This window comes from Quercus lobata, chromosome 5 (genome assembly GCF_001633185.2).
Source record: "Quercus lobata isolate SW786 chromosome 5, ValleyOak3.0 Primary Assembly, whole genome shotgun sequence".
Classification (NCBI taxonomy): domain Eukaryota; kingdom Viridiplantae; phylum Streptophyta; class Magnoliopsida; order Fagales; family Fagaceae; genus Quercus; species Quercus lobata.
The window spans coordinates 76,092,333-76,109,145 of record NC_044908.1 but is presented as its reverse complement, the minus strand read 5'-3'; the positions used below and the strand labels follow the sequence as shown (position 1 = coordinate 76,109,145).

At 33.6% G+C, this 16,813-nt stretch overlaps 1 protein-coding gene across 2 annotated transcripts; it reads left to right on the top strand.

Annotated features, from left to right (window-relative positions):
• Positions 1-9,951: 9,951 nt before the first annotated feature.
• On the top strand, positions 9,952-14,871 carry LOC115988943. Of its 2 annotated transcripts, XM_031112581.1 has the most exons (6): positions 9,952-10,383; positions 10,583-10,743; positions 11,266-11,326; positions 12,721-12,823; positions 13,792-13,858; positions 14,641-14,871. In XM_031112581.1, exons 2-6 carry the CDS (start codon positions 10,670-10,672, stop codon positions 14,669-14,671), a joined length of 336 nt encoding a protein of 111 aa, XP_030968441.1. In that variant the 5' UTR covers positions 9,952-10,383; positions 10,583-10,669; the 3' UTR covers positions 14,672-14,871. The 2 variants fall into 2 exon arrangements, with proteins under 2 accessions (XP_030968441.1, XP_030968442.1); XM_031112582.1 differs by lacking the exon at positions 13,792-13,858 and having other exon boundaries at positions 14,641-14,869.
• The last annotated feature ends 1,942 nt before the right edge of the window (positions 14,872-16,813 follow it).

The following is a 16,813-nucleotide window of genomic DNA, read 5'->3' as shown; positions in this document are numbered from 1 at the left end:
TTCTTCTATTCTTGGATCCAAAGGATAAGTGTCCAAGTCCAACAGACATTGATGGTATCATTATGGCTGAGATACCAGATCCAGATGAGGATCCTGTTGCTAATAAAGTTGTAAAACAATTTATGATGCATGGCCCATGTGGATCTGCAAAACCAAAATCACTGTGCATGATGAATGGTAAATGTACAAAACATTTTCCAAAAAGATTTTATGAAGAAACAACAATTGATGAAGAAGGCTTTCCAGTATATAGAAGGAGAAATGATGGAAAAACAATAGAGAAGAACGAAATTCTTTTGGATAACCGATATGTTGTACCTTATAATGTAGATCTTTTGGTGAAGTACCAATCCCATTTGAATGTAGAATGGTGTAATAGATCTCGATCGATCAAATATTTGTTTAAATATATAAACAAGGGATCAGATAGAGCAACAGTTGTTGTAGAAGAGAATTTGCCAAATATTGGGAGTGATGGACAAGAGACCGACATTGTTGTTGATGAGACAAAAGCATACTTGGATTGTAGATATATTTCAGCTTTTGAAGCATGTTGGAGAATATTTGAATTTCCAATTCAATTTCGATATCCACCTATTGAAAGATTAAATTTTCATTTGGAAGACAAACATCGCATCATTTATCCGGAAAATACAAGCTTGGATATTGTTTTAAATATACCTGGTATTGAAGAAACAAAGTTTACAGAATGGATGAAAACAAATGAGGCTTTTGAAGATGCTCGAGAGTTGACTTATGCTGAATTTCCTACAAAATGGGTATGGCATAGTAATGATAAGCAATGGCAAAGAAGGAAATCTAAATATTGTATTGGAAGAGTGTATTACGCACATCCTTCAAGTGGTGAAAGGTTTTATTAGAGAATATTGCTTAACATTGTCAAAGGTCCAAGAAACTTTAAAGAATTAAGGACTATAAACAGTGTTACTTATCCAACTTATAAGGAAGCCTATTATGCACTTGGACTTCTTGATGATGACAAAGAATGGCATGATTCCCTAATTGAAGCTTCAAGTTGGGCCAATGGGCAACAATTGCGTCAACTATTTGTTACAATGCTATTGATCTGTGAAGTAGCTGATCGATTAAGTCTTTGGGAATCCAACTGGAAACTAATTACAGAAGATATACTAAATAGGCAAAGGCGTATCCTCCAATTCCAAGAACTAATTTTATCAGATGACCAATTGAGAAATTATGGATTGTAAGAAATTGAAAAAAATCCTCCAATAATATGGAAGATCACTTAGAGATTATCCACAAATGCCCCAGCCAAATATGGATCTTATTCAGAATGGGAATAGACTTATTCAAGAAGAAATGTCGTATGATGTATCAAGTTTGAAAAGAGAACATGAGATCCTAATTTCTGGCCTAAACAATGAACAGAGAATAATCTACAATTCTATAATGGAAGTTGTTGCTACTAAAAGAGGGGGAATGTTTTTTGTCTATGGACATTGTGGAACGAGTAAAACGTATCTTTATAGAACCATCTTGTTTGGTATAAGATCAAAAGGCAAAATTGCTCTTACTGTTGCGTCTTCAGGAATTGCTGCTTTGTTGCTTCCTGGTGGAAGGACTGCTCACTCAAGATTTCATATCCCAATTAATGTAAATGATGACTCTACCTGTGACATAAAGCAAAGAACACAAGCAATGGAACTTATCTCAAAAACAAGTATTATACTTTGGGATGAAGCATCAATGGCACATAGGAATTGTTTTGAAGCTACTGACCGCACATTACAAGATATACTACAAATTGAAGATCCTCAAAATGCTGAAAAACCTTTTGGTGGTAAAGTTGTAGTTCTAGGGGGTGATTTTTGACAAATACTTCCAGTTGTGAGAAAGGGAAGACGAGAAGATATAGTCCAATCCTCAATTAGCAAGTTATATCTATGGAATGATTGTAATGTCTTTAAACTCCAAACAAATATGAGGCTTCTACAGAACAGTATGAGTGGAATAGAAACATCATCTATAAAGGACTTTAGTGAGTGGATTCTTAAAATAGGTAATGGTGAATTGGGAGAAGGAGATGGGGATTACAACATTTCAATTCCAAGTGATTTGATTATCTAACCTTCAGAGAATCCAATGCAAGATATTATTGACAACACATATCCAGGTTTGGAAAATAAATACACAGATCCAAGTTACCTACAAGATAGGGCAATTCTTGCCCCTACAAATGAAGTTGTAGAAGAACTAAATGACTACATTGTGTTATCCTTAAATGGAGAAGTTCATGAATATCTAAGTTCAAATTCTATATGCAAGGCTTCTTCAAATGTTCCTGACCAAGATGTCTTGTATACTGTTGAATTTTTGAACACGTTGAGATTTCCAAGATTGCCAAACCATTAACTGACATTAAAAATAGGTTTGCCTGTAATGTTGGTTAGAAACTTGAATCAGAATGAAGGTCTTTGTAATGGATCAAGACTCATTATAACAAGATTGGCTACATGGGTGATAGAAGCAAAAATCATAACTGGCACTAATATAGGCAAATGTGTGTTCATTCCAAGAATAAAATTATCTCCAAGTGATTCAAAATGGCCATTCATGTAAAACCTAATGATGTGGAGGTTGTTAATTGTGAGCTTGCCACTGAGTGGCACAAGACTTTCCACTATATGTGATTTAGTCAGTTATCATCGTTATGATATCTATCCCTAATGTTGTAGTGTATGATATTTACATACAAGAGTTATTTGATAATTGATATTGGACATGAGTTGCTCTCTCTCTCTCTCTCTCTCTCTCTCTCTCTCTCTCTCTCTCTCTCTCTCTCTCTCCATTCAAACTGTATTCTTTTGATTTTTTCCCTTTAGCTCTTATTTTATAACTTTATTGTCATCATGTAGAATATAAGTACAATGTAATATTCTTAGTTCTTCTATCATTTTGCAATAATTGATGTGCAGCAATTTAATTTTATTAAACTATGCATAAAAAGAGAAAAGAGGCCAACCCCATCACCCTCAAAGTGTTCGACAAAATGCCTGGCTTGGAGGCATGGCTTATAAAGATAGTTTTTGACCTTAACATAGTCCAAGTTTGTTTTGGATTATGTTTATCAATGTACATGTTACAGGTATACTTTGTCTAAATGCTATTTGATTACTTGATTACTATTAGGTTTAATTGTAAAGAAACTAAAGTTGAGTTTTTTGGATTTTATTAGGACATATGTGAATTGATGTTAGGAACATATGTCAATTTAGAATTGGCTAATCCTTTGACAAAATACATTTTACTTGTAATTGGGTAGATCTAGGATGTGTTTAATGCTTCAAGGAACAAGGTTTTAAGTTCTAGTGTTAAAGTCATGCAAATCTGTCCAAGAAACAAGTGAAGAAGTGTTAGATTTTAAAGTTCGACAGCTAGAATCTATCAAGGTTTAAAAAGCTGCTGAAGTCCAATGCTCGACAGCTAGCTTGATAGATACCCTATCTGCCGAGATTTATGAAATTCAGTTTTTCAAAGTTGATTTTCATCCAATATGTGTGTATATGTTTGGGTTTTCTTTTCTCACAACCCTAAATATATATAAGGATTATTTTAAAGGCAGTCAAAGGTTGTGCAAGTGTGAAGCAAAGTTTTGTTCATGCAAATTGTGACTGGAGATAGAATTTGTCATAATTCATCTTTCTCTTGAAGAAGCTGTTGTATTTGTACACCGTAGGGTTTTGTGTTCTTCATCATGTGATGAACTGAAGAACTTTGCAGTTAACATCTTTCTCAAGTTGGTGATTAAGTCACGTATTGGGATCCACGCATCTATTGGTTAGTCACGTACTGGGAGCTGTGCATTAAAAGGAGAGATTGTTACTACAAAACAAGTTCAATTAGGTATTGGGGTAAGGGTTCAACTGTAGGTTGATATAAAGTAATAGGATTCCTTTACTTGTAACCGCTTGTTGTGATAATAGTGAATTCTCGAGAGTGGTGATCTTAAAATCACCCGGTGGGGTTTTTGCCGTGTAGGTTTTCCTCATTCGTAAACAAATCACTGTGTCAATTTAATTTTCGCTGCATTTAGTTAATTGATGATTTGTTTGTGCTACCACACGTATTGCATGCTAATTGAATTAATTAATTAACTTGGCTAATTAATTTGTTAATTCATCACAAGAGATCAATACATTCTTGGCCTATCAGATTTTGAGGGGAAATTACTCATCAAGATTGTGTAGGCCATAAGGGTACAATTGGACCTAGTGATGTGCAAGTAAGACATATCAATTGCTGAAGAATGAATACACACACACACACACACACACACAAATGGAGTGGGTTTTTGCTCTTTTGGGTTGTAAAATAGCAACTGAAGTATTTACACCCTCAATGTTAGTACTCTTATTATAACTAAGATAGAAAATTTTTTAGGTTTACATACCTGATATAAATATATATATATATATATATATATATAAACCCAAATGGAGTGGGTTTTTGCTCTTTTGAGTTGTATGAGGTGCTTACACGCTCAATGGATGGAGCTTGCTTTAAAGGATATATATATATATATATATATATATATATAAACCCAAATGGAGTGGGTTTTTGCTCTTTTGAGTTGTATGAGGTGCTTACACCCTCAATGGATGGAGCTTGCTTTAAAGGATCTAATTGCTAAAATAGGAACCGGAGTTTTTACGCCCCAGTACTAGTGCTCTTATGATGAGACTAGTTAATATTATTAAAATAAGGTTCGTTGAAATTTCAAATTCCCAAATCGCAATAAGTGAACAGTGAACATCATAGATAACCTCAACCATATGATTTTGTCGTTGAACAGTACATGGTGGGGACAGAAGTGAACCTTTTGACAAGTGTGCTTCCGTTGGCTAAAGAGAATAGTCTTCTAATAGTTACTAGTTACTGATATTTTTTACTTTTTTTTTAGAAACAAATACACATAAGCACATAAGGAAGAGAAAAAGAAATTCTAATATAAAAATACATCACAATTCTAGTCAAAAGTCATAATTATTAGTTATGAGGTTACTTAGACCTAATTACATGAGCCATGGGACCCATGACATAGGACCTCCTACAATCAAAATTTTTGCTATAATTTTTGTGTGATCTGATTTTTTTTCTTTTAAATAATATTTTAAATTTTTTATTTTCATGCTATTATGGTTTTTAGTTAAATTAAAATCATTTTTATTAAGATATTCATTTGTTTAGAAATAGAAAAATTTTTATTATTATTTGAGAATTAAGTTTTTCCCAATCTTTAAATTTACCCATAAAATATCCGACAAATCTAAAAGAAAAATGCCTTTTAGCAACGAAGAATTTTTGACAAACCCAAAAAGCCCTCTCAAAAATTCCTATTTCTGATGGCAAAATAAAGCCCTCGCAAATACTTGGTAAAATGTGAAACATTTGTGACCAACAAAAAAAGTTGTAACAATTATGTGTTGCAGCTGTCACAAATGCTAATATTTTGGAGGGAAATTTTCCCTCCATATTATTTGCAAGTGACAATTAAAATTCTCTTGCAAAAAGTGTATTATTTATGATTGTTAAAAATATGTTGTCACTAATACTAAATTATTTGCAAGGGCCAAGATCGACCTTCGCAAATAATCATTAAAATGTCAAAAATTTTGGAGGGAAATGTTCCCGCCAAATTATTTCTGAGGGACAATAAAAATCCCCTGTAGAAAGTTTTTTTTTTTTTTTTTTTTTTTGTGTGGGTTAAAAATATGCCCTTACTAATACTATATTATTTGCAGGGGATTCTAGCATTTTACCCTTATTTTTAAAAAAATTTAGCAATATGTCCCTGTTTTAAAACTATTTAGGTATATGCCCTTGTTTTGAAACTCGATTTTACTAAAATCGAGTTTCGATTAGTTTAAAATCAAGTTATGCCCGATTAAACTTGAAAAAAAAAATTTGCATGAAACTCGAGTTCATGGAGATCGAGTTCCATACCTATAGCTACGTTTTGATTGTCCTATAGTGGCGTTTTAAATGGAACTCGAGCTCCATGAAATCGAGTTCCATGGATTTTTTTTTTTAGTTTGATCGGGCCAAACCTATAGCTATGTTTTGATTGTCCTATAGTGGTGTTTTAAATGGAACTCAAGCTCCGTGAACTCGAGTTACAAGCAATTTTTTTTTTTTTTTTTTTTTAAGTTAACCTATAGCTACGTTTTGATTGTCCTATAGTGGCGTTTTAAATGGAACTCAAGATCCATGAACTAGAGTTCCATGCTTTTTTTTTTTTTTTTTTTTTTTTTTTTTTTTTTTTTTTTTTTTTTTTTTTAAGTTTGATCGTCCGATACTCGATTTTCTATAAATCGAGTTTTAAAACAGGGGCACGGACTTAAATAGTTTCAAAATAGGGGCATATTGCTAAATTTTTTTAAAAATAAGGGTAAAATGCTAGAATCCCCATTATTTGCAAGGACCAAGATTGGCCTTCGCAAATAATCATTAAAATATAAACTTTTTTTGGAGATAAAAATTTTCGTCAAATTATTTGCGAGGGGCAATGAAAATCCCTCATGAAAAGGATATTATTTGTGAGGGTTAATAAAATGCGCTCACTAATAATAATTATTTGTGAGGACTGAGGACTAAGATTGACCTTTGCAAATAATCATTAAAATATAAAAACTTTTGGAGGGAAATTTTCCCTCCATACTTTTTGCTAGGGACAATAGAATTTCCTCACAAAAAGTGTATTATTTGTGATGGTTAAAAATATACACCCACTAATAATAAATCAATTTAATGACCAAGATTAGCCTTTCGAATTAATCATTAGAACATCAAATTATAAATTAATGCTTCTCATAACACATTTACCAAACATTTATTCATTGTAGTTTTTATTTTATCTTGTTTTTTAAAAAATTAATAAGTAAAATTATTAGATGTGAAGCTATAACTTAAACAAAAATAATATTTCAAATGCATACCTACCGAATTGATTAAAAATGGCTAAGACAACCAAAATCGATTAAAATTTGAGTCAAAGTGGAACAAAGGGGGTTAAGTGTATTGGTTTAGTGACTAGAATAAAATATTTTGTTAAATTAAACCGAAATAGAACTAAATGATTACTATGTTTCTAGTAATATGTTTTTTCTAATAAATATAATAGACTAGTTGAAAATATTTTTCTACAAAAGATTCAAGATAAATTTATGCCTGGTAATAATTTGCCCATAAAATAAAGAGTAAATTTTAGGTATAGCCTTTTAGTTGTAGTACATTAGGATTTTTTTTTTTTTTCCTTCCTAATTGATTTCAAAACCTTGGGGCATTAATAAAAAAATAAAAATAGTCTTGTCTTTTCAAATGACAATTAAATTCAATGCAGCCAAACATTTGAATTCAATTGGAGATCCTAATATAGTACACCTAATGTATTGTACCTAAGTTTTATCTTTTGATAAATTGGATTAATGATATTCACTATTTTATTACCCATTTGAAGTGGGCATTAAATGGTTTACCATTCAATAACTTTTAAATAATTGACTTTGCTCAATAACACTAACTCTTCAAAATAACCACGGTACAACATACGGCCTTAGGCCCATTGGGCCTTGGGCCTTGCCCCAGACACACCCCTAAGACTTTCTTAAGCCCAAACCCAATGGTATGCCTGTTCCATTGATTGCAAGTTAGACAAGCTCATGCCGATCATGTATGGATTAGTGGGGGGCTGTACTTACTAGGGGCAGCTCGCAACCTCGACAACTCGGTATTGCCTTAGGGAATATCACTGTCGAGCAACTTTTTGGAGACTGGAACCAATTCCAATGCCATTACCACTGTTTCCAAGGAAGCATATTCCTTGTAAGGAATAATCAGATTGGGCCCCACCCACACGAGTGAGGCCAGAAGGTAATCATGAGCACCCTACCAACCTCAAGGTATAAATAGGAAAAAGGAGTAGAGAGAAGGGATTGGTCATTCTAAGCGAAAGAGAGAGCAAGAGAAAGAGAGAGAACACTAATAAAGGGAAAGTAACTTAACAGGAGAAGAGAGCTCTACTAAGGAAAAGCAACACATAATCCAGGCTTGGCTAGGAATTACCCATAGTAGGAAATCCATAGCCCACATTATAAATTAATTATCAGCCCAATTCCGAATCTAAAATGATTCAAATACCTTTGATATGCCTAATATGATCAAAATATCCTTAAAACTTCAAAGATTGAAATATTGGTAAAACAATTAAAATGACAAAGATACACATAAATTTTCAAAAAGTCTCATTGGAACCAACCACCACCACCACCACCACCAACATGCATCCTCACCAGCACACATCCTCATTGCCACAGATATAAAATTGGATTAGTCAACTTTTTGTTTCTTTTCTTGCATTTTCTTAGCAATCAAACACCAAAACCCATTGAGAACAAAACCAAGTAAACATAGAAACACCTCAAATCCAAAAGACCAAAACCCATTGAGGCCAAAATCAAGCAATCAAAAAACCCACCCCATGACTCATCACTGGACCCAACTGACCACCACTTCCACAACCACCAACCACCACCACCATGGAAGGACAAGGCAAAAAGAGAGAGACCCACTAAAAGAGAGACATTTATTTGAGTAGAAGAAAGAGTGAAGCACCAATCTTTGAGAGAGAGACATCAATCTGAGCGAGAGAGAGACCCACCGATTTGAGAGAGAGAGAGAGAGAAACCGATCTAAGAAAGAAGAAGTTTGAGACATTTGAGTTTGATTTTTTTTTTCTTTTCTTGCATTTTCTTAGCGACCAAGCACTAAAACCCATTGAGAACAAAACCCAACAAACTCCAAAACACCAAAACATCTCAAATCCAAAACACCAAAACCCATTGAGACCAAAACCAAGCAGTCAACAAACCCACCCCACGACTCATCACCGAACCCAATTGACCACCACTTCCAAAACCACCAACCACCACCACCAAGGAGGGACGAGGCAAAAAGAGAGAGATCCATCAAGAGAGAGTCCCACTAAGAGAGAGAAATTTATTTAAGAGAAAGAGAGAGTGAAGCACCGATCTTTGAGAGAGAGACATCGATCTAAGTGAGAAAGAGACCCACCGGTTTAAGAGAGAGAGAAACTGATCTGAGAATGGAGAAGTTTAAGACATTTGGGTCTGATTTTGAGCAAAATTGAGAGATAGAGAGAGCGAATCGATGAGCGATGAGCAAAGAGCAAAGATGGTAGTGCTCGGTCATGGAGTTAAAGAGAGATCTGGTCGTGGTGATGTGATGAGCGAAGGTGGCGGTGCTCGGTCATGGAGTTAGAGAGAGGAAGGATTGAGAATGTCTTAGAAGATTTGGAAATCTGGTTTGAGAATTAGGTTTTAGGGCTAAATTTTTCTTTTGAGTGTGTGAATGTGTGAGAAAATGCTTAATAAAATGTTATTTTGATTAATTTTTATTGATTTAAGAATATGAGTTATATTTTGGAAAGAACACAAAGAACATAAACATGTTTTGCCAAAAAATTAATAATAATGAAAGGAATAAAAAAAATAATTTAATTATCTTATTTTATTTTTTTAAAAATTAATTATTTTAAAAAAAAATTTGTGATTTATTATTTATTTAAATGCTAAATAAATTAAACTAAATGATTTCAAATATAAATATATTTTTAGAAGTATTAATAACACGGTATGGGTTAGATTGAAAGTTTTGTCAACAACTCCAATTTTTGCGTTTTTAAGAGAATCTATCAACTTATGAAAACAAATTTAAAGTGTCATGTTGGGTTAGATCATGTTGGCTCTAATTTATTAAGTTGATGGGTTTAATACTTACTCATTATCAAAAGAGTATTGTTTTGATTATAATATTTTCATAACAAATAATTTGTTATTGATTTAAATTTGAATCTATTTCTGAAAGTCTGAAATTTCTTTTTCATCCGCAATATACAAATTTTTCCCTTTCACTCTTTCCCCCTCACAGAATTTCCCCAAATTTTTTTCCCTCTGTCTTTTCTCTCTCACGGTAATCTCTCTTTCTTCCCTCACTCCTCTTCTCTCTTTTTCCCCTCCATCGGACCCGTCTGCAACCGCCACCCATTGCACAGCCACCCATCTGCCACCGATGCTAGCCACCGCCGCCGCCGTCGTCGTCGACCTCCAATGTCGCCGTTAGGTGCGACTTGGTTTCAGTATTTGGTCTTTTGGCCTTCAATCCAGCTACTTTCCCTTATCCTTTCAGCCAATTATATATCACACTCAAGCATTTTACTCATTCGATGCCATTCTGCTTGGAGCGTTTTATCTCCTTCTCATAGCTACTTTCCCTGACTCAATCGGAGCATATTTTGGTCACATTGATTTCACCCTCTAATTCAAGGTTTGATTATTTTCTATTCTATAAAGTTTAATTTGTTTCTCTCTCTGCAAATCACCCCCTTTTCTCAAAAAAATTTGCTGTTGCTGGGGTAGACTTAACTAACAAACTTTTTATTACATGCACAGAAATTGTTTGATAGAATACCTGAATGTTTTCTTCTTTTTGTAGAATCTAACTTTTTAAAATTTTCATTTTGCAGGTCTATTACGTGGACATGTTTATTTCTTCCTACAGTATATACAAGATTTGGTAATCAACGTTATTTTTCTTGGATGTCTAATTAGCCATGACTGAATTTTTCCGGGTCACGCTAGATAAATTGGTTAAACCATCAAACACTGTCACTGACTACAACACCAGGTACACTTTCGTTTGAGCTTCTAGTAGACATTTATACACTTTTGTTTGAGCTTTTGGTAGACATTTATTTGGATATTTTTGAGCTGATTTTTAAGAAATGAACTCAACAGAAATATTTGGGTTTTGGATATCTTGTGTTTTCGTCATTAAAGCAAGCTGTAATGCTAAGAAACTTTGTTGGAGTTTTAGCAACTTCCCATGATTCATCAATACTGTCTTTTTATTTATTTATTTAAATTTTTTTTTAAGTATGACTGTTTTCTTATTTTATATATCATATACTATATAATAAAAAAAGTTGAGTCTTACACACTTTGACTGTGCCAATTGGATATCCTCTCTCTCTGTATGTATGTTGTCAGTTTTCATGTCCAGAGTGTTCATCATCATGAACACGATGTTCATTTTATTCAATAAAATTTTTATTTCCTATATAAAAAAAAGGCATATATGTTATCAGTGTGTCAAAAGTGATTTGACTTGACTATTTTCCATTGATAATAATTCATTGTGGATATTCAGGTTTAGTGGAATCACATGTGAGTTGCTAAATGGGGTGACTACAAGCCTTAAGGAAATTCAGGTTTGTTACTTGGGTGTATGCTTACTTGATTAACATGATTGTATGCTGTTGCTTCACTGATTGATTGCATGTTAAGACTACTTTTTATATATATACAAATATATATATATATATATATATTTATTTATTTGGTGCCACTGCTACCAGCTTAGAAGAATGATTATCAACTTAACCTTATTGTGTGCTCTATTTTAGTGTTTCTCCGCCTATGAGTTTCAGCGTCTCTTTTTTATTTTTAAATCTTATTTTGATCTGTCATATTATGGAAAATCCATGACCTGGACAATGATTGAGTATTTTAGGTGATGAATCTAGTGATAGGTTCTGCTAGTGTGGTGGAATTGGATCTGGGTCGCAGCTTTTGCCAATCACCTCTCTCTCTCTCTGTGTCTGACCTGCTGAACTTTGGTGGGTTATTGAGTATAATGGAAAGTGTCTGGGTGAATTTCACTTATTTCCTCACCACCAAAGTTCATTTACTGTTTTAGTGGCGAGCAAATTGGTCCCCCCCCCCCCCCCCCCCCCCCCCCCCCCTTTTCTTTTTTTAATAGACTTTATCTTCATTTAAATTTAAGGAGGTTGGAAGGAGATCATGGAGTCATACTAAAACAGTGACCCCTGCTGTTCCAACTTTGCCTCTTACAGACACCCAACAATTTAGCTCCGAGTTTTCTTCCTTTTTTCAATTTTGTATCAACTTATTTTTTATCTTATTTTTATGTAATGTACTTTTATGTTAAAAAGTAGGAGCAAGCGTGGGAAGTTAGAAAAGCTACGGTCTTTCCCCCTTTAGTTGATTATATAGACACTCATTTGCTTGGACTCAAGCTCAATGTCTAACAAGTAGTACACCTGCCAATTCATGTTCCCTTTTTTAGAGATAACCAATATGAAAATTGATTTGCAATTTTCTGTCAACCCATTTTATGTATAGCATTAGATGAAAGCTATTTTATTCGGTCTCAAGTTTTTAAATAGTTCTTTGAATTGTCTATATAAATTTTTTTTTGTAAAAATGCTCTCTAATTTTATAAAGAACATTCTGGTTTGCTTGATCAGAGTTGGGATATATGTAGTCTGATTTAAATCTAACAAGCATAGGTTAGAGGTTTGTGATGATGCCTTCTTAGTTCTTAGTGTCCATCTATTATTTTCTTTGGAAAGTAGAGTAGACACCTAGGCTACAGGGATTAGTCTTTTGCGACAAGGACCAATTATACTTTTGGATTCCAACTACAATGCTAAGGTAAAATTTATTTAAAAAAACATTGTAGTCTATGATTTCCTTTATAAAATTCTTGAATTTGTCTTATATATATTGCTACTGAACATTTTAATTATCTTCCATTTAACTCACTGAAGCTCTCTTTCTTTCTCACATTGTCTGGAATCAGCTTTCAGATTTTGGTCTTGCAGTGTCCAATGGGGCCCAAAACAGGAACAACATTAAGCTTTCAGGAACTTTGGGTTATGTAGCCCCAGAGTATCTTTTAGATGGTATGCCAAACTAAAATTGTAATAATTTCTTCCCGTATTCTTAAGTCTGACTGGTTGCTAATGTCTATAAATATATAATTTTTCTTTGCTAACTATATAATATAATAAAATCATTTCGATCCTAACAATTACAATAATGTTATGAGACTGTGATGAATGTAATATACATTTTAAAATCAGTGTGTCTTTTGATTAAGCTATCTTAAGCACATGCACATGCACTGCCACTTAAGGGCTGATCAATTATGTTGTGAATTTCTCCTAGACAAACACTTGTGCCTAAAGTTGGCACTTGGTAAGGATATCAATGTTCAGTTTTCATTTCATGTGGTAGTTTGAATCAATAGGTTTCATAACTACAAATTTTGATTGAAGTTCAATTGATACTGAGGGTGGGGAACACTATGTAAGTGGAATTTATTCCCTGGGAAAATCAGTGCTGTGTAGTTGGATATGCAAAGAGCAATTGTAAGCCAAAGATTTTTAGATATAAATATGGATGATGTGACAGTGGACTTGTAAGTTTAATTTGGTTGGAAAGTTGTTTAATATGGTTCCCCGCAAACAAGAGTATGTTTTCAACTTTTGAAAACAAAATTCAAAGAAATAGTAATATGGGAAAAACAAAGGTTGGCAGAGAGAAAAATATAGATACTAGGTCTTTGTCACTAACCACTAGTTATATTTTAATTGTTTCATTCTTGTAGGTTGAAGTTAGCATAATAAAATCAACTTCAATTGGCTTCAATAAAAGTGAAAACGTTACCCTAAATTTCAACAAAGTTGGTACCATCCTCATTTCTTTGTCCAGTTTTGCAGATAGGTGTGTTTTGTTTTTTGTATTGTGTCTTTGTTGGTCCTAATTGCTTTGCATAGGAGTTGGATTTAAGAATATGTTGTCTGCAATATAGATTATCAAAAATAAAATAAAATCATCCAATAATATGTTCTCCGTTTGGTTCATCCAGAGGCAGCCTGCCTAGTTTACTTACTACTACACACTTTTGAGCAGCTATCTATCTCCTTTTGCTTAAGGTACTCTCTCTTTGGGGTTTTTTTTTTTTTTTTTTTTTTTTTTTTTTGGTGCTTCTTTTTCTAATGGGTTCTAAGAAAAAAAAATGAAAAGAGTATTGTGGATTTTGAGTGTTCTGTCTCTTGCTACCTTTTTTCATGTCTGTGTGCTAGTTTGGATTTGGTTCATCCACGGGCAAGCTGCCTAATTTACTTACTACTACACACTTCCAGAGCAGCTCTCTCTCTCTCTCTCTCTCTCTGTGGTGAGTAGTTGAATTGGGGCAAGCAGGTGGCTTGTATGAAGTTATAAGGTGGTTTTAGTTGATATTGGGAGTGTTGATTGTTTTAGGCAATTTTGGATGATTCTTGTTGAGTTGTTTTTATTTGATTAGTTCATTTTAGGGGCTTCTCTCTATCTTTTTCACACATGTGGAACACTAAAATGAAATGGGATATTTAAAGAGATATCCATTACTAAAGAATATTGCTAGTAATGATGTTATAGTTACCAAATGTATTGAGATATCCATTACATGCTAATGGTGTTGCAATGGAGAAATAGCTGATAAAATTAAATGAAGAAGCCCAACTGAATATATAGAACCATATCAAGTCCCAAACAAAATCATGGAAAAGTCTTAACAGTCTTGATGAGCTAATATTTATATGCACTTATTGAATAATCTTGGTTTGTATGCACTTATTGAATGAGCAAGATGAAAAGCCCTAAATCTCTAAGATTTTCTTATCATTCTATTTGAACCATTTATATGCACTTATTAAGTAATCTTGGTTGTATGTAGGATGTTCATCCAACAATCTCCAGCTCTCTAAAAATCATTAGCTACATCCCATCAACCAGCTACTTCTAAGTTTTATGTTGGTGTTTGATGACTTTTTGTGTACAAAGAACTACATTTGAACAATTGCATTTTTTGAAGTGTTAAAGGATATTTTTAAACACTTTGGAACTTTGATGATGGTTATAGACAATGTTATGTATTTGATAATATATTTTTATGTTAATATAATGTTAGTTTGGAGACATTTGTTGTGTTGTTAATTAGTTATATTTGTGGTATTGTTTCAGTAGAACTAAAATTATTATAGGTTGTTTTTAATAGGACTGGTTTTAAAACCCAGGAGGAAAAAAAAAATAGCCTATAGTTGCAGGCAAAAAGCGCCGCTAAAGGTTTAAAATTATGATATAATTGAAGACCTATAGCGGCATTTATAGGCTGTCGCTATAGCTTCATACATATAGCAGTGGGCATAACCACCGCTAAAAGGTGCATAAGGTCTGTTGTTTAATAAGCCCTATAGCGATGTTTATTGCCCGCCGTTAAAGCCCTCACAAATAAATTTTAGTGACGACACTATTTGTCTCTAAAAAGTATGCTGTCAATTTAGAATTTGCAAATAATTAATTGTGAGGGTATGAAGGTCCTCACAAATAGCTGTTAACGACGATTGCTTCCTCTCGCTAAAAATAAGTTTCGACTTTTCTCTTCGTTTGGTAATATATTTGTGAGGACAAATTTGTTCAATAAAGATGGTAGATTGCCCTCGTAAATTATCTATTTGCGAAGGTATGGTCGCAAAATCTCTTTTAGCAACAAGAGCAAATACGACGGCCTTCGAGGGCCATATGCCCTCGTTAATAACCTTTTGCGATGATATTTGAATTTTTGCGAGGGCATTTTACCTTCGCTAGTAGGCTCTTTTCTTGTAGTGACCTTTAACCATTAGATTTGATGATTATTATTGTTATTATTATTTACATTTTAACTTTTCCAATCTAATAGCTAAGTGAAAAAGTTCAAAAATTAACTCTTAATCTCAGCCCTTAGAAGGTACAATACCATCTCAATTGGTTCTTTCATGGGGTAGTCGGTCAGAGTAAGACCAATGCAAGCATCCACGTATAAGCATTTTGGTAATTTTTTTACTCAGTTTCAAGAAATTAAGGCCAAATCTTAATGTTTTTTAATTATATAATACGAAGGTTAGAGAGATTGCAACCATATTTCGAGTGAGGTAAACTGTTGCAAAATATTTACGAAGGTTCCTTGGAGTGCTAGAGATTATGGCTTAATGTGAACGAGGAGTTCATGGAGCAAATCACCATAAAAAGATAGTTCTATCACTATTAGATAGTTCTATCACTATTGCGGTAGGAAGGCAAGCAGAGAATTTTCATAGATTGTATTGGCAGTCTATACTTAAGATTTTAGATATTATGAGTTTGAGATTTATATTTCTCTTAATATATTTGGATTTAGATTAGGTGCTTTTAACCCAAATTTGTCTTTTTCCATATGTAATTGCATAAAATAGATTGAAGTGGTCCAAATGGACAAAATTGGACCAAATTGAACAAAGTAAATCAAATGGATGGACTATGACAGTATGGACCGAATACAAACAAGGTGGACCGAATCAGATCAAGTTGTGCCGAATAAGAACAAACGGACCAAAGTAGACTAAATAGAACCATAGTAGACAAAATGGACTAAATATAACCAAAATAGACCAAATGGCCCGAATATGACTGAAGTAGACTAAAGTGGATGGAATGGACCAAAAAAGACTAAATAGAACCAAAGTGGACCGAATAGAACCAAATTGGACCAATATGGACCAAATAGAGCCAATGTGGATTGAATGAACTGAATGGACGAAATACGAACAAGGTGGACCGAATAAGAACGAATGGACCAAAGTAGACTAAATAGAACCAAAGTGGACAAAATGGATTGAATATCACCAAGTGGACCAAATGGCCCGAATAGAACTGAAGTGGACAAAATTGACGGAATAGGACCAAATAGAACCAAAGTGGGCAAAATGGGTTGAATAGGACTAAAGTGGACAAATTAGGACCAATATGGACCAAATAGAGCCAATGTGGACTGAATGGACCGAATAAAACTAAAGTTGACTAAATAAGAACCAATGTACCGATTTGGACCAAAT